The 18,993-nt window shown below is 28.4% G+C and overlaps 1 protein-coding gene and 1 long non-coding RNA gene across 8 annotated transcripts in view; both read left to right on the top strand.

Moving 5' to 3' along the window:
• Positions 1–7,061, top strand: part of LOC129960030 (MOB kinase activator 2-like) — a 309,147-nt gene extending 302,086 nt beyond the window's left edge. For all 6 annotated transcript variants that reach the window (XM_056073052.1, XM_056073049.1, XM_056073050.1 and 3 more), the window contains 2 exons: positions 819–943; positions 2,738–7,061. In XM_056073052.1, coding sequence (XP_055929027.1) covers positions 819–943; positions 2,738–3,363 — 751 coding nt within the window. In that variant the 3' untranslated portion in view covers positions 3,364–7,061. The remainder of the gene's footprint in view (positions 1–818; positions 944–2,737) is intronic.
• A 5,728-nt stretch (positions 7,062–12,789) lies between these two features.
• Positions 12,790–18,993, top strand: part of LOC129960639 (uncharacterized) — a 63,343-nt gene continuing 57,139 nt past the window's right edge. For both annotated transcript variants that reach the window (XR_008783645.1, XR_008783644.1), the window contains exon 1: positions 12,790–12,842. This is a non-coding gene — a long non-coding RNA (uncharacterized LOC129960639). The remainder of the gene's footprint in view (positions 12,843–18,993) is intronic.

Raw genomic sequence — 18,993 nt, 5'->3', positions numbered from 1 at the left:
TAAAATATAATCTGAAAATATCAATAGACTTTGTGAAAATTTTTATTTAAATACATTGATATTTTCATTCTTTTTTCATATTTTTTCTAATTATAATATAGTATGAATACTGGATAAAATCATATAAATAAAAGTTAAGTTTTGATGTCCATTTAAGGCATTATTTTAAATCCTACTTCAAACCCTAATTAATGCAAGGATTCAATATTCGTAGAAATCATAAATAGCTATAGAATTCTAAGTGTCTGCTTAGTACTCAAGCTCTTGTAACAATTTCCGTCATCAAAATGTAAAAGATAGTTGTGGAATGTAGGCATAACAAAGTTAAAAGGTTTTCATAAATGTAAAACAGATTATTTTTAGTAATGTTATGCTTAAAAATTCCTAAAAGTGCTTTTGTGATAGGTAAAGATGCTTTTTTTTTTGTTTGGTAGGGTTTTGCTTTATTTTATTTATTTATCATAGTTTAAGTTTATATAATTTCATAATTAATTAAATTTGTTGCCTCATACATAAATAGTAAGATCTAGTTGCTCAAAATATTGGTGAATAAAATATTAATGGTGCTGTATTAAGAAAATTGATAATTAAGGAAAATAAAATAATGACTTTTATTCTCTTTGACATATTAATTCACAGACATTCCCATTCTTTTTTTTTATCTAACTCTTGAGGGATTACTGTTATATTGAATAAAAAATTGTATTGCAAAAGAAATTGGCTCTTAAACATCTTATTGCTGGATTTTGTCTGTTTGTTTTGCTTTTTTAAACATCTGTATATAAAATATTCTTTAATACTTGTTATTATTATTTTAGACAGTACCTGTGGTTTGATGAGAAAGGGAAAAAGTGCAAGGTTGCTGCTCCTCAGTATATTGATTGTGTAATGACGTTCACTCAGAGAACTCTATATGATGAATCAATTTTCCCGACAAAATTTGGTAAGAATTTTTTAAATCTGTGTCCTCATAGACGTATCGTGACTAAATATTCATATATAAAATTAAAATATTTTTAAAATTTATCTTTAGATAGGCATATTTTACTTAAGTCATGGGATTTTATATGATTTTGTTTAAAATTTAATCCAGATTATTAGATCTAAAGGATGATATTTTATTTTTTTCTAAATCATGCATATATGGTGCTGTTCTAAACTTGTCATCTCTTAGTAATCTACTTTGTTACAATTGAAAATCGAAAAAAAATTCAAGCTTATATTCATATTATCCGTCGAATTGCATATTATTTATTTTGACCGGTTAAATAAAGTTATTAATTATGGAAACTGAAATTTATTTTAATGTATTCTGCTTTTGATTATAACTTTTCTGATATCTGCAATCTCTTATAATAAGGTATATCTGTTTTCATTTAAAGTATTGCAATCGTGCGTAAAATTTCTTTTAAAACATTTTATTCTGATGTTAAGAATGTCTCAAGCATTAATATCATTATTATGCTTGCATATTTAAAAAAGTGAATTAAAGTGAAGTAAAAATTATTAAAAAGGGGATGGGGGGTTACGGATGATAAGCAGGTTCGAGACCCGTTTTCACTGAAGATTTGCTGTGAATGAGAACCTAGTGCTGCATAACTGTCGTTTGGTGTCAAATCTACTTTTCATTTGTGTAGCGTTGTGATCTAAAACGTTTACTGAGGGACTTGAATGATATCTTTATCATTTAATCGTAGTTAAAATACCGAATTTAGCGACTAGTAATCATCATATATCCTCGCATTGAAATGCCTGTGTAAGAAATCAATAATACGACACTTCTTTTAGCTATACAGTATTTTTTTTCTGCATCGATTGTTTCCAAATCTTTTAAATTATTTTAGCATTTGCTTTTTGCTGTGTTAAGGAAGAATTTTTGCTCTTAATTAGGGTAATTATTCTAAATTCTTAAATCAAATTAATTAGAATGGGAAAAATAAATTATTCTATTTTATCGCCGTTCTTCTTTCAAGTTGCGAGATATAAATTTAGGCTGGAAATAACTCGTGTTTCATTTCTGAAATCTAAATCATGAATGAAAGTAATGTAGATTAATTAAAATGAGTTGGATTTTTATAAATTAAGGAAAAAGAGCTATCCTTGATCATGAAACAATCTGGAATCATTTACTCCATGATTCATTTCTACCAAGTTTCACAATTGAGAGGAAAAATATTATGCTTTCGGGGCTTTTTTTGTACTAACCATAATACCAGTAATAAGATAGAGTTTCCATAACTCCATTCTAGATTAGTGCCTATATACACATTCTTTTACTACGCCTCTTCTGAGCCGTGAGAAAATTATTTTAATAGTGAAGAAGTTAATCTGCCTGTCTTGGCAGTAATTTTCTTAACTTTCCTTTTGATTAAAATCTTGTTTTAATTATATAAAAAAAAATTTTATACAACAAATAAACTCAAAAGTTTTAAAATTTTCGACATTTTATTATTGTTTATTCTACTTTTGTAGATTTTATGATTTCATTTATGTTGTGCACCTTTGAGTTGTTTATAGGAAATCATATCTTTATGTATGATTTCCTTTATGTTTATTCAACTTTTTTAGCATTTCCTGAATGTTTTTAAATTATTCCGGGTATTTTTTTTCATTTCAAGTTAGAGTATCAATAGAGTGTACCCTATACTTCAGTTGTTTTCCGCAAATATATATACATTTTTTTATTTCGTTTCTCAGCCAAAAAACTATACTGTTAATTTTGTTCTCTCTATTCCAGATCGAGACTTCCCTAGCTCTTTTGAGTCGATTGTAAAGAAAATACAGCGATTGCTGTTTCATGTTCTGGCTCATATTTATCACATTCATTTTAAAGAGATTGTGCTTCTGAATATGCATGCTCACCTAAATGCGCTATTTGTACATTTCACTCTCTTCAATGAGCGATTTAACATTGTAGATGAGAAAGAGACAGAAATACTTAGAGATCTTGCAGTTGCTCTCAAACTTTATGGCGAAAGTGCTGATGCTACCTCGGAATCAGAGGACAAATGTAAATTAAATTCAACAACTACTACTTCTACTACTACAACTACTTCAACTACTATTACCACCACCACTACTACTACAGATGAGGCTGCAACAGCTGTGATAGAGGATGACAATGCAGCAGATGCAATCAAAGACTGCAGCATCGTATCAAAAAGTAATGAGAACTCCAAGAGGCCTCCAACATATTCACAGTCATCACAATCGATTGCCTCCTCCATCTCCTTGGCCTTACATTCCCGGTCCAGTTCTGGAAGCCACTCAAGCAGTGGTTCATGTGCTATGGACTCTGCTTTATATTCTAACGGCACACCGCCAGCACCTAATTTTGGTTCCTCACCCCTAAAGTTCCAGTAGAAACTTCTGTTATAGTCACCCTGGCCATCCACAAAATTTTACATACCAGTAGTTTAAAGATTATGAGTTGGGGGCAAGTCTGCATGCCTGCAAATGCTTTCTTTTTTATGCTTATTATATTTTTCTTTACTATTCTGTTTTTTGTTGTTAGTTTGTACTTTACACAGAGATTAAGTAAGCTCTAAAAGTTTTCTAATTTAATACGCTTATGGTGATAAATTAATGGATGCGAATGCTAAACTGATATTCCTGGGTTAAAAAACAAAATTAATTTCCTTAGAAATATGTATGCTCCTTTTTGCTAGCATACAGACTGTCCTCTATTCCGAATTCGTTATCTACGTATTATTAATTAAATTATACTGCAACTAGTTTGAATTACACACAGTATTGGTATTCTTTCTTAGCAAATCTCCTTGGCAATGTAGCTATTTAGAATGTAATTCTAGATAAAGATGAAAGATAGCTTTTTCTAGTTATGAAGTGAAGTAACACTACCACTGAGTATAAATTATGTGAAATGCATATGTGAGACAATGCAATTGATAAAAATCATGTTCGTTGCATTTCAAAAGGAAAACATTTAACTTAACTTATGAAAATATATTTATTTTAAATGTTAAATTGCATCTGGAAAAATACTTGAATTGCATAATTAGCGGTCAAGATTAAAAATCAATTGTTCTCTTGACGTTTCTCATGTATTGCAGCCTTTGTATTAATGTAGGTTTTCACATAATTTATACTATTTTAAAATGTGGTCAGTTGTTATATAGGTTGAAATTAAGTGTAATATAAAGAACTTTCTGAATGTTAACGTGATTCATTATTTTGGAAAGTAATCCATGTAATGAGAGAACGTGTGCGACAATCACAGCTTTGTAGATAGAAAAACAATATTTTTCATCAGAACTCTGAGCTAAGTGCAGTTATGATGAATAAAATTATTCTTTGATATTTAAAATAATACATGCAGGAAATGTGCAAAATCTAATTCTGAAAATTTCAGTACTTATTCTAATGAAAGCTTTTCCTTCAAGTACATAATATTAAGATTTTTATTTCTCAATACAGTAATATTATCGAGACCATTGTACTGTAGTTTGACGGAAAAGATCTAGTTTGTTTAGGTTAATTTCATATAAGCTCGAAGTATAAGCGCCTGAAATAGATTTTTTTTTTTTTTTTTTTTTCAGATGTCTCATTGAATTTTATCAAAGTAACAGAAATATATTTATTTGATAATTTTTCTTACAAACATCGTCTTTAGATAGAACTCTATCTTAAATCTTTAATTATCAAATGCCCCAAAGAATAAAATATACATTCGTTCAAATGTGCCTTCATGCTATACAGTAATATGGTGCATTAAATAAAATTTGTGCTTATGTAACACAACAGTTAAATTCCTCATTTGCACTATCTCTTTATTTGAATATTTCAAAATATTTTAATATGTTTATCGATATTTATGCGATTCCCACACAAGTTTTAAGATTTTCTATGCTATTCTGCATGTAGCTGTGATCTTCATTTATCTCGTAGGATTTAGGTGTCTCTATATGAAGTGATATATCGAATAATAGATAGCTACAATTGTTTGGGTTTCTTTAATTTTCGTTCATTTATATTCATGACAGATTCCATGTTTAAGTTTCATTTAGTACCTACAGTAATTAAAAAAGATATACTGATCATATTTGGATGGCTAGGGTGGTTTGCACCTGTGGATATTTCCAATGTGGATACAACAGTTGTGATAGAATCCATTGCTAAAATGTTAGCCTTTTGACAAAACAGCATGGACATTATATAGCATGTATGACTGTTTCATGAGTCTGTGATCATTGTGCATAGAACTGATATTTCTAGATATTCTTGTGTTTTTCTGTGTGTTGGGTGTACACTGGTGTTTTTCATTGAGTGAAAAAACAAGCAAAAACCTAAGAACATTTCTTTCTAGAATCATATCTTAATTGCTGCATAAAAAATTGAATTTTTAAGATTAATATTAAATATTTTTAATGTAAGTAAGTATTTTTTGAGTGAAATGTGTATCTTAATTTGCATTTTTCAAACAAAATATATACATATATATATATATTCCAAAAGTCGCTTTTTGATCAAATGAAAAAGAAATGTTAATGGAATGAATCGTATTTTTATCGAATGAATTTGTTTCAGCGTAAAAGAAAACATTATGAAATTGAATGTGCCTATTTGATAGTCATTCATGTGGCAATGTATTTATTATTTGCATATTCAACATAAATATTTTCTTTTTACTGTTTTATTTCCTTTTCCTGTACATAGTATATATTTTATTCAAAGAAAAGAGAAATGATTGTTAATCCTTATTGTTAATTCCTGAAAAGAGAATATTGTCTAAGATTAGTTAACATTGTTATCATTAATTACACTAAGAAAAATCAATTCTTTTAAATCGGTTCAATCAGTGCTCAAAAGTGAGATTTCTGTAATAAATGTTGGTTTTTCATAATTTTAAGAACTTAATTTTCTGTTTTAAGTATACAGGAACATTCAAATGAAAATATAATGAAATGTACATACATTATTGTCGTTTTAAAGCAATGAATATTGAATATGGTTCTTGTTATTTTAACATTATTTGTGATCGTTTAATGTCTATATTGATGATTTTCGTAATGTTTAATTAATAACCATGTATTTAAAGAATGATGATTAATAATTAAAAAGGAAGTCTGGCGAATTGATTTTTGTTATAGATCATAAAAATGTCTTAATACTGTATCCTTGGTAAGCAAGAAGCTGTTTATTTGGATATGGTTAAACCATTTTTCAGTTTCTTTTTTCTTTCTTATTAATTTTCAGGTAAATATATTTAAAGACATTAAACAAGTTTTATTCATGAATGACATTTGGAGAGCTAGTCCATGTATAAATTTATTTCTGCAATGCATTTTATTAATTTGTTTAGGTGCAATCAACTTAATTATTTTTTGAAGCTTCCAGTGTCAGACAGTTCGCTGTTTCTTTTATTTAATGAAGTTTTTCTTCAATGATGTATCACAATGTAATGTATTTTCCTCCCTTTGATGTAAAGCATAAAGTTGTTGTAGACTAGAATATAATTTTTTATGCATTTGATCTGATTTGATTCTTTCCTTTTGAAATGAAAATGCCCTTGTGGTTGTGATAAAAAAAATGGACTGAACTGTGTATAACCAGCTATTTATGTAATATTAGACAAAAATGTAAAGAGATATTGCCTTCCAAGTGGTAATGTTATAAAGCTTGCTATATTATGTACTCTAATAAGGGGAACATCTTTAAGCAATTTTTAGATTCTTGATGCTGAGGTAACTGCCTTTTAAAGTTGGTTTCTCTATCTCCAAAGAGTCCAATTGTTTGAGCTGTACTACTTCCAAGTCAATACCTCATTGTGTAGTATTCTGTCTGTATTTTCTTTCATCTACTATATGACCTGGTCTAATAATGTACACATGACCAAAAATATTGTTTGAGGTAGTATCTATCTGTACAAAACTGAAAAATTTCAAATTGAAAAAAAAATATTGCTGGTTGTTAGAGATTGTGCACATAATCTTAGTTTGTTGAGGGACTTAAGTATGCTGCACAATCTGCACTTGTACAGTCCTGTAACTTTATGAAAGATACTAGTCAGAAGAGAAATAAAATTAGATGTTAGAACTGTATTTTTCACTGCCTTGTGTTATTTCATAACTAAGAACATATTAAATCATTTTTCTTACATACACATTTACTTTATTAGTTAAATTTCTTTGTAGCAATTGGTAAATTAAGATGGAAAGCACAATTTGGATAAAAAAAGATTTAATGCTTTAACAAAAGTGAATCTACATCGTTGGAAATAAATTTAATAGATGTAAACATAAGAAACAATGAAAATGAAATAAAACATGAAATTTCAACCTTAATTTTACTTGCAAATTTGAATATATAAAGAAATATGTAAGAAACAAGTTTCAAAATTTTTCAGCGTATACAGCAAAAATAGTAAAGTCAATTACATGTATAATATAACAATATGTAAATTTGTTGTTAGTTTTTTTTGTCCTATTTAAGATAAGAGGAAATTTTAGGAGAATAGCTACATGATGATAAATTTTAATCCTCATAAATTCTAAGTAAAAATTCTGATATTGCAAATAATTGCATAAATGAAGGGCTTTATTATAAACTGATTTTTAAAAAGTCTCAATTTATATAAATAATAGCTTTTAATTAATATTTGTAGGAAAATTATAAATAATGAATCAAATTTGAAAGATAAATTTTCCTAAATAATATATTTTTTAAGTTGCAAAGTTACTTTCAAAAATAATTCAGTGACCAAAATACACTGAATTATTTTAAAGAGAATATTATAACCTTTCTCAATGTAACCTTTTTCAGTATTCTCTAATGGCTCTTTTAGAAACGAACCTTGCGATTATGAAACACAATCGGTGATTTGATGATACCAAATTAAGATATTCTTTACAAATTACAGATCAATGGGAGGTTGTTTACCATTGAAAACGGAACTTGCTTCATCTATTCTTGATTTTTGGATCTTTTATTCAAGAAGGATAGATCAACACTTGATCCTCTCAGAATATCAAGAAAACCTTGTTAAACCACAACCCTCTTGAGTAGTAAGGGTGTCCGTGCCCAGGGGATAACATCAATTTTTGCCATCAGTGGTTTAGAAAAAGTAAATAGCGTTTTGAGCATTCAATTACTGTATCGCACCCTAATGATATTTAAATTTTAACAGGTGATATAAACGTTTTAATATTTGCATCACCAGAATTCAGAGAGCCCAAGGCGTCTATAACCACTTGTCTTTCCCGGTCGCTATTCCACTTTCAAATCTACTTGCTTCCCTGAAATATAAATATTCCAGAAAAATTTATGACTGCCATGGTGAATGCTTTTCTAATGAATGTTAATTCTTATTAGCTTTATTTTCCTTTTTTTTTTTTTTTTTAATCTAGAATTGACGCTTCTTTCATGTTTTGACGATAATTGATAGTATTAGATTAAAACATGCTAAATCTATCCTTACATTAAGAATTACCACGTAACTGCCAGGAAAGGAAGAAAGCCTGGCAATCCTGTATGCTGTTTCAATATAAAAAAATAATGAATTAATATTTAATTTATTTATAATATTTAATTTATAATAATTTATAAATTCAAAATAAAAATTATGAATTAATAAAAAAGAAAGATCATATTTCTTCTCATCTTGGAACAATCTTACAAAATATGATCTTGCTAGAACAAAGTCATATTTACTCCTATTCTAACAACACAGAACATCTTTCTAATTTTTAATAAAATTTTTACTTAATTAAATATAACCTATTATTATAATAATTAATTCAAAAGGCTAGACAGAGTCTAATTTATTCTAAATGATATCACTCCACAGACGATTTTTAAAAAGTTCCGATCCATAATAAGTGGCAGTTTAAATACATCCCTCTAAATGCCTATAACCTGCAATCCAAAGTATATTCATTTCGAAATTGATTAAATAGTGTGAGAGTAAAACTAATTAAACATGAAACAGATCTTGCCATTATAAATTCGTATTCATGCCTCTTAAGTGAAGTTGAATTTAAAAGAGCTATTAGTAGATATCTTTCTCTGAGATTTTATTTTCCATTTATTTTTCTTTCATCTCGGCTGATGCAGTACATAATATAATGCAGCATTTTTTTTGTTTCTTTTTTATTGGTGTACACCTCGACTATTGTAATTGCTCCATGTACCCCAAATCCCACTTCATTTATGCATAATTACTAACATCTATATGCACATAAAATAATAACATTAAAGAAAATACAAAGATAAATAGATTATTCAAAAATCGTATGTTAATAATTATGCACATTTCATTAAATTTAAAACATTATTAAGTTACAATTAATAATAATGTTTTGAACGCCATAACATTCGCTTAGAACAGAATTATATTTATTTTTGGATAAGTAATTTATTACATATTTTTTATGCAAGAGAAATCCAGAATTCTAAACTAAGGAAGCTTTTTAATTTGTCCGGTTCTTCCAATTAAGAATTTATATATTACCAATTATATATGCAAAATCCTGCGATGTCTATTGGTTCACGTTTGAGCCTAAATTCTACTGTACCAAGACATTGTAAGATATTTCCATGATGGCGCTCGATATTGAGGATGGTGTGCAGTATCATGAAACTATCGTAATGTATCTTTTGCTACGGCAAAATCAACAAACTCCAAATAAGGCTTGCGAAGAGATTTTTCACTAGCGAGCTTTGGTATAGTCTAGACAAAATATGAATGCTGAAATAACCAAAGAAAAAAAAATACCGGAAGATCATAGTGCATAAATAGATAGAAAAATGAATCCAGTCCAGATTTGATACTGGATTAGTCAAGGGTCACCTTCGGGCAGGGATTTTTTTCCGTGTGGGGCCTGACTTTCGATCAAACACTAAGCCTTCGTGACAGAAAAATCCCTAGGAATTGAGGTTGCAAAAGAACAAGAAAAATTATACATTACACAAATATAAAAAGATGGATTAAAATAACTATAAATATTAAATAATTCAAACATCAAAATCGAAAATAGGCAAGAGTCATAATTAAATACAGAAACGTTAAAATGCCAGTATTTATGAATAATAAAACATCAATCTAGATAAGCAAGAATTTAAATATCAAACAACAAATCTAGTAAAAACATCCACAATTTGGAGAATTCACCGAAGAGTTAAAAGTGATTATCCACTAAAAGGATTTGTAAAATTACAAATGGAAAAGACTTACCTAATCCTAAAAAAAATTAGAAGTAATAATTTGAAAAGAAATCACGTGTATAAGCGCATCATACCACGGAAATTAACCTGAAAAGCCTCACAGCGCCATCTATTGAGTTACAATAAAATAAAGGAGAAAAATCTAGAAAAATACTGTTAAACATATAAACTCTCCCTAATTAATCCTTCTATATTACAGTGTTTTTAGCAAAATCATTAAAACAATTTTTTTTAAAGAAGATTGTTTGTTGCCTCAACGTAAGAAGTTTTGCTGTAATATTTAAAAATCTTGCTAAATTACGAGAAAATTAAGTTTTGAAAATTTTAGAATTTAAATGGGAATTACTTAATGTGAAAACTAAGAAATTAAACTATTCAGTTATTATAAAAACTCCTATTAATTTTTCGTACGGCAAATTAGCGTACAAATTTTCAAATTCATAAGTAGTAAGTTTATTAATATTGCTATCTTTTAGGAATTCAAAAACTTCTTTCTTAGTATTAATTATAAAATTAATCCCATCTTAAATTTCATTAAGTATAATTTTTAAATATTTGAAAATCATTATCCATGTAGTAATTTTTAACTTCAGGAATCTAAGTTTTAATGGTCTTTTTGTGGAATTTAACTTTTTGTGGAAACAAATATGGATGATTTAATAAACAAATCTTTAACTTAATCTTTTTTTTTTTTTTTTTTTTTTTTTTTTTGCGAAAGCCAAGATTTAATTTTTCCCCCCTTAGTGTGTTAAAAATGTATGCTGCATTAGAATTGTATTTACTAATTAATAATTTCGTATTAAAATATTTACAAATTAAGCAGAAATTATTTGCTGCCTTGTCTACTACAGTAATGATAAAATTCTCTTTCAAATTTTTTATTTCTTTCTTTGATAAATTGTCCCCAAAAATTCCACTTTCCCTGAAACTGTTCATATTAGATTTAATACTATTTTTAATTTCTTTAATAATTCTCATCTGCCACTCTTCAAACCACTCCGAAGGCCAATGGTATCTTCTAGACATTTTTCTAATAAAAATATCGAAATCCCAATCAATAGAAATTGAGATATTTTTAATATTTAACTTCTTCCTCGATCTAAATTTTGTACCTCTTTCCATTAGCTCACTTTAAATATCTAATTCAATAATCTTTAAATTTCCCATTATAATACGTTGATTTTCTTTATCTATAAAATATTTAGTTTCCATAGTTACAATGTGCTTAATTTATCTTACCTACAATTTTGTTACATTAATTATAATTACAAATTCTTTTTTATATAATTTGCGTATTACTAAAAACAATCGAAATATCTGTATTTTCTTTTAAAGGAAAACATTCTTTATTACTGTGCACAATTTTTAAATATCCAGCTTCTGGAAAAAAAAATATTCCAAAATTCGGTAACACAAAACTTTTTATTTAAATTACTTTTATCCTTGAAAAGTAAATCTTTTGTAATTAAACTGAGTTTAATTCTAATTGGATCTAAAATTATAAATCTAGAGAAAGAATTTTTAAACTTTAAATCTACAAATTTCATAAAGCATTTAATTCTATTGTTTCTAAATCCAAAAAGATGCTTTTTAAAAATGTAATGATGTTATCCTAATTATGTTTTAGATTGCATTGTTCCAGGAACTCTTCAAATACGATGTCATTATTACTACCTCTTCCTTTACCTCTCTTAAATGTTTTTGCATAATTTTCTCTGTCCAAAAAATTTTTAAAACTTTATTATTGATGCAAATATAATCCAAATGAGATTTTTCTAATGATTTGAGTTTTATTAATAAATTTATTTTATTATTTTTAATTTTAGCTTTACTTATTTTTGGATATTTTAAAATAATCAAGCTGATATCAATGATATTTTAAAATAAGCAAGCTGATATCAATGATATTTTAAAATAATCAAACATTAAACAACTGCAATCAAAAATAGTTTATCTCAGAATATTTTCGATGTTATGCATGCCATTTAATTTTGCCTTGATTGTACTTTTTTTTTTTTTTTTTACAAAGCAGCCATTCAGTTTATAATACAGCTAATTGTTGTTATATTTTTATTTAAATTCTTGAGAAATACTTTTGAAGTACCCACTTGATGTCCACTATTACTCGTCTATTAAAAATATAACTTGTATCTTAGCAATTAAAGTAAAAATTTCTTCTTTTTGTTACTCAGCAAGAAGAACATATTGAAGTAAACAAAAGGTAAATGATTTAGAGTGAAAATGGCTATTTTAATAATACTGTATTTAAACATAATTTAACTTGTTGCTCAGATTTATGTGTCGTTTGATTATATCAGTTATAAACCTTTAAGTCAAATATTATTAACAAAATATTATTTCAAATACTATTAGCAACAATATCATTTATAACGTTGTGCAATATAAAAAATCTATAATTAAATTTAAAAGTATTTTCTTTTTCAATTTAAAGATAATCCTTTTTTAGGACAGTGCTTTCTGTATCATTTTTAATTGTCTCAGTAGATGGCAGCATGGTCATACTCAATTAGTACAGTCAAATCGTCTTTTTTTAAAAAAATTTTTTTAAAGTTAGGCTTGTTTCTTGTTTCTTAAAAAGTTCAGTAAGTTAGTTGTACGCTACATGCTCTACAAGTTTCAAAATTTCAATTTGACTGAAAGTAAGTTTGTTCTCAGCCTTTTTTCTCATTTTCAAGGAGGAAGTAAAATTAGCATTAAAATGCATCGTAATTCTAATGAGAATTTTTTCTAAAAGTAGGGAATCTACTTATCATTCGGATAAGCCAAAGGCAATAAGAAGAGATTAATATAATTTTGCACCACAAAGATATTGTAACTAATATTCCTTAAGTAAACCCATTCCTTATCTAAGTCTATATTAAACAGCATATCAATTGGCACTAACATTACTAATCGGAAGTGCACAAGACAAGGAAAAATTTAACTTCACGTCATCGTACAGCATGTGCGCTGTCCAACTCTGAACTTAGGATGAAATCCTTGAAACACCAGTTTGTACTAGTGTCATCTAGTAAAATGTGTCATATAGATATTCGATATTCCCCCTTGAACTCCTTTAATAAAATTGGTTGATAAACTATTTCGTAATAATGATATTGAAATTATAGAAACGAGAAGAATTGCGATATCCAATTTTACGTGAGCATTTCTCCCTGTCATTATAATTCGTGGTACCACTTTACAGGTCCTAGGAGATGCGGGGCCAAATTGGAAGCATTTTTCGATGATATCCGATTCTTAGCCAACTTCACCTCAATATAAAATAAATTTAATTAAAAACAGATTTTAAAAAGCACGCTCATGAGTGAGTTAAGAAATTTAAAAAAAATATGTTCATTACTTTTTAAAAAGTTTTTAGTCATTGATTATTATTATATATATTATGGATTCTTATTTATTTATATATATTTTTTTAAATTTACGACCAAGTGGTATTGTGCATAAGGAATTAAAATATAAGTAAAATGCTTGAAAAATTCTTAGATAAATTTTGGAAAAAAAAAATTATGTATAGTCACAGAGAATACAAGCGTGTGTTTGATTTAAAACTCTACTGAGTGAAAATTCCGTTGCAAAGAACAATATTTCATTGATTACAACCGTTGAGAATTCCATCACAAAGTACATTGGAAAGACAAATAATGTACGTCAAACTCATTATTTATAAAAATAAGTAATTTTCAGATTTAAATCAAAATTTTTATTATTATTTAAATGATTCTGTAATAAGGAAATAAATTCCATTATTTTAGACTATCAAAACTGCTATAAAGAACAAAAAAATGATGTTAAAAAATTGTTTCAAAATTCAAATCAAATCGAATTTCTAATTATCATTTTTATGTCTATTAAATTCAAACGATGAGAAAAAATCGTATTTCTCATCCCAATATTTGAAAAAATCTTTCTTTCTGTATTATTTATTTTATTTATTTATTTAGTTATGAATAAGCAATAATAGTTTATATTTTTATATATTTATAGAGCTATTAAATAAGTAATGCTTTCGTAATCAAATAATTTAAACTAATAAAAAGAGCGAAACTTGACTATTTCGATGCTTTCACAAAAACTTGATTTATCCAACAATATCAATGAAGAAAACTTCCAAAAATGCATAAAAAGAAAACGATGAATTTTAAACTAAAATTGCCGGAGTGATGCATTCATAATATTTTATAATTTTAATAAATAATACATAATGAATAAATAAACTATGAAATAGAAAAATGAAATTGCATTAACTCATAAGAATTTAATAATTTTATAATAATAATAAAAATAATAAATTTACTTAAACTTTTAAAAAAAATCAGAAATTAAGATTTTTTTTTTATTAGATACATTGAGAAGCAGTCAAGTGAGGGTGTTAAGGACCTTAAAAAGTTATTCATTCATGATCGCTGTGGGCATAAAGTATGGCTGCATTTTGCTAATAAAAATAATTCGGAGTTTTTTTTTTAAATTACAATTTATGTCCTTGATTTTAAACTTAATAAAACAAATTCGTCGTACACAGATGATATTTTAATATTATAATAACCAGAAAATCCTGAGAAAGAAATTCAAACTGCCGTCAGATTAGAATTTAAAATGTTCAATTAGCCTAGTTATACAGTAATAATAATGATTTAACATACCTTTTTAAAATAACATCTGATGTAGAAATAGCTATATACGAAATTGCAGAATTCTTTTTCAGCATCAAGTCACTCTCTGTTTTGAAACAGGAATGCCTTGCATTAATACGCTGTTTTGATCTTGGTAATTCGAAACACAGTATAATCTTGATTTAATGTCATTCAAATAAATGAACGCTATATGCGGGAAAACGCTAAATCGGGTTGGGATATGATAAAAATAAGACACTGACAGTGAATAATACTAATTTAGGTTACATACCTTTTGTTTCTTCTTTCACAATGGTTTGAACATCAGTTTTTAAGATTATTTTCTAAAGAAAGTTATTTACTCTGCGTTTTGTTTTTATAAGTCACATCGTAAATCGTGTCTTCAATATAATATGAGTTTTGCAAATTTTTCTTACGGCTTTCACTATTTTCAAAGATTGAGTATCTTAATTATCGCTCGAACTGTGTCTATCAAATCACTCAGAATCAAAATTTAATGTAAGGGTGATTACATTGAAAGCTTTATAATCCTCAAAGTCATATGAAATGGAAAAGAACTTGACCCTTTCATTAGAATTTTCATTCTCAATATCATCATCTCTGATTTCCGTAAAACCGCCTTTTATAAAAGCACTTGAGATGCATTTACTTTCGACTTTCTTCTATATTGAAGAAATTATATAAAGGGCTTCTAGCACATTTACCGACATTTTCTTGCCTACATATTCTATACTTAGAAGAATATTTTTCAGAAGTTTGTTTTGGTAACGCATTTTAAACGATCGTTATACTCCCCGAAACCGTAGTTGGGCCTTGCTTGTGCAATTGGCTCAGGAAAATTCTGCTCTAATATTTTATAACTTTAAATCTATACAATCCGTAATCTATAAATTATTTTTAATATGGGCTGTGCATTGACCAATAAACAAAAGAATCTTATATTTCTGTGAGTACATTTGTCTGTCCATTTTGCGAAAGTAGTTTTCAAAGCTTTTTCTTATCATCCAATATTTTTTTATTTTTTATTTCAGGCATATTCAGTAAGAAAGCTTTCCATATTCTTCAAATATCTTTTTTTGTATTGATTTTCTAACAATTTTTGTTGTTAACTTTTCATTTCCGTCTTAATAGGCACATAAAAACTAGTCAATCGCAGTTTCAATAATTTCTTATCGTGGCAGATTTCACCGTTTCTGCAAAGGTTCTAACAGGAAGAAGATTACAAAACAATTCTGTCTCGCCCGCATTGAAAATGTCTTTACTAGAATATTATTGTATTAAGGGCGGTAATATTTTTTCCTATCCTCTCTTGGGCAGTCTCAGAATTGACTACAACAGATTCACCACAAACAAATTTGTAGGATAAAATGTGCCAAATTTTAAAACGGTCTATCCAACTGTTTGAAGCTGAAAATGCATGAATTCCCAGTTTTTGAAGTAACTATTGTTGTTTTCTCTTACAAAACGAAGCCATTCATAGTAATGCATGTTGAACGAACTTAGTTGAACCATTATTGTAGTTTGAAATTTTCCAATTCCTCAAACGATGACGGTTTTAGTTTTTCTTTTTTTTAAATTTTTTTATCTTTGCCGAATTTTGCCCCACAGCATCCGCTAGCTATAAAATCGTTTGCAATATTAGATATGGAATTCCAAATGATTTAACGAAATCATCTTTACTGCAGTAGCAAGCTTCGTTTTTTTTTTTCTTTTCTAATGATCTCTGTTTTTTTTATCAAAGGAAATAGCTTTATTTTCTAGTCAATAATTAAAAATCCAGAGGTAACGAAAAGTCTCGAAAGAATGGCAGCTTTTAAGATCACAATTACAGCAACTAAACACTACGGTATGGGTCAGCCGGGGTTCTAAGAATCCGTTCTTTGTCTTCTCATGTCCAAAGCGGTAAGAGGGGTGGAGATAAAGAGTGATATCACTTTGACACAAAGAGAGGGGGTGGTAGATTCCGACTATTATATTGAACCTGTTAGGGAAAAAAAAATCTCCCCCCCCCCTTATCGCAATTGCTGACAATTTTAGAAAAATTTCACTGAATTCTTCTCATTGAAAAAATGGATTGCGGGTAACTTTAATGCTAGATTCTGTATATTTATCCAAGAAGAATGCAGGGTTTTCTGAAATGCATTCTACAGTCATAAATCTATTAGAGTAGTCCACTTTAAACCCCTTTTTTTACAAATTTTGTAATCCAAAGGCATCATCAAATTACACTAGTGGCAGACAGATCAACTTTCTCTATGGCCAGTGGATACCTTTACACATAAAACAGTTGCCCCTCCCCCCAAGCATGTGTCTATAAGAGACAGAAGGAGAAGAACTTGCCGCGTCTTTTCTCAAACAAATAAACAAAATAGCAATACATTTTATGCTACATACACACAGCTTCTTCTGTGCAAGTCTTGGCTTTAAGGATCACACACATTTTTTATAGCTGTCTCGGTACTACGGCAAAGCGGAAACAGTACTATCCCTCTTACTGGAAGCAGCGATCCTTGTGAGAAAAGACTAAACGACATTCCTTTTTCCTTCATTATCTGTCTGTTTTCTTTGGAATTGCAACTCAACTATTCAGAAATGATGATTGTAAAAAACGGGACCACATAAGTCAACAAGAAAATTTAAAAACAAGAAAACTCCTAAAATTAAGGTTTAAAAATAAACCGAAACTTGATTTTTTAAAAATAAGTTTCCAGTACAATTTTATTGAACTCTGGTCCAGGGGCCATGTTTGAAGCAATCGGTCCAATCAGGTAAAAGCCGGGTCTACATTAAGATATGGTTTATAAACAAGAAAGTCGAGTAGTTATTCGATAAACCGAGACAATGCTTGAAATGCCGTAGTTTTTTGCATCCATTTAGAATATGCAATAAATAAAATTTATCACCTATGTGTTGAAACACTTGAAGATCGATGTCAAAGTCCCGAAAAGTGCACCAGTGTCAGAGTCCATACCCTGCGATATTGCAATTCTGTCCATACTACATTACAGAATGACAAATGCTTGAATTCAAATGCCGAAGTCGTTTAACGATTGCAGAGGCCAGACATCTCTTTCAACAATCTGCAAAATCAAGTTATTCCAATGCAATTAAATATAAATATGACTATGACAGATGTCGAGGAAACTATAAACCAAAAAAAGCCATGTAATAGTAAAAAACAAGACAGGAAAAATTGGAGCAAGAAAAAAAAACATGTTAATTGAAATAAAAAATAAAGCTGTTGAATCGTTATTGCAAAATTTTATCAACTTGTTTAATCTAGGGGAATTAAACAAATCTCCAGGTAGAAGGGGAAAAAAGCAACGGAAATTTCGCCTCAACCTACGAATATTTCAATGCAATGAGATATAGATGGACTTGCAGGTTTGACTTTTTTTTTTTCCTTTGTTTCTTTCTCTTGCATCGTTTTTGTGTTTTGCTATTTGTCTTTCCAAATGGGAAAAAGCTTCTATTAAAATTTCGGGTTCGAATTCATGGACCCTCTTTTGTTTTTTAATACTTTTCTTTTTTGTTTTATTTAGAAGGAAGCTGGGCTTTTTTTTTCCTTTAATTATTTTAAATAATCTATTATTATGATCTTTCTGCAATGAAATTGAAATGGAATTAAGGGAGGGGGAAGGAACTTGGCTTAAAATCTCTTAATTTCCCACTTCCTTCTTTCCGGTTTTTCACGGGATGTTTTTATCTGAAATAGACACTTTTACATTTTCTAACACAATATTTTGCCGCATCCATTGACAAAGTAGGCCTGGTGGTGGTGGTCGTATAAAAATGTCTGTAAACATGTCTGATAGAATAATCCCAGCAACTTCACAGAAGACTTGAACTTGGAAATTTTGGCAGTCGAGGTCCAGTCCCAGAATACCAAATTTAATATTAACAGTTTTCATCCTCCATTAGGTTTCAATATTGAACAAACATTTCTTTGAATGTTTGTCTACTTCCATTTTTGGCGATTTTAATCTGCACCACACTCTTTGAGGAGGATCTTGTTCGTCAATTATAAATAACACTTTCGTTGATTGGTTAAGTACTTCTCATTAATACGACTCAAGTACTCATCATTAAGTACTCATCCTTAATACGACTATTACCACACACACCTGCTTAGCCCATTCACAGCCAGTTTTAAAATGTG

Source organism: Argiope bruennichi, chromosome X2, assembly GCF_947563725.1.
Source record: "Argiope bruennichi chromosome X2, qqArgBrue1.1, whole genome shotgun sequence".
Classification (NCBI taxonomy): domain Eukaryota; kingdom Metazoa; phylum Arthropoda; class Arachnida; order Araneae; family Araneidae; genus Argiope; species Argiope bruennichi.
The sequence above is the reverse complement of the archived record's forward strand: the minus strand, read 5'-3'. Positions and strand labels throughout refer to the sequence as shown.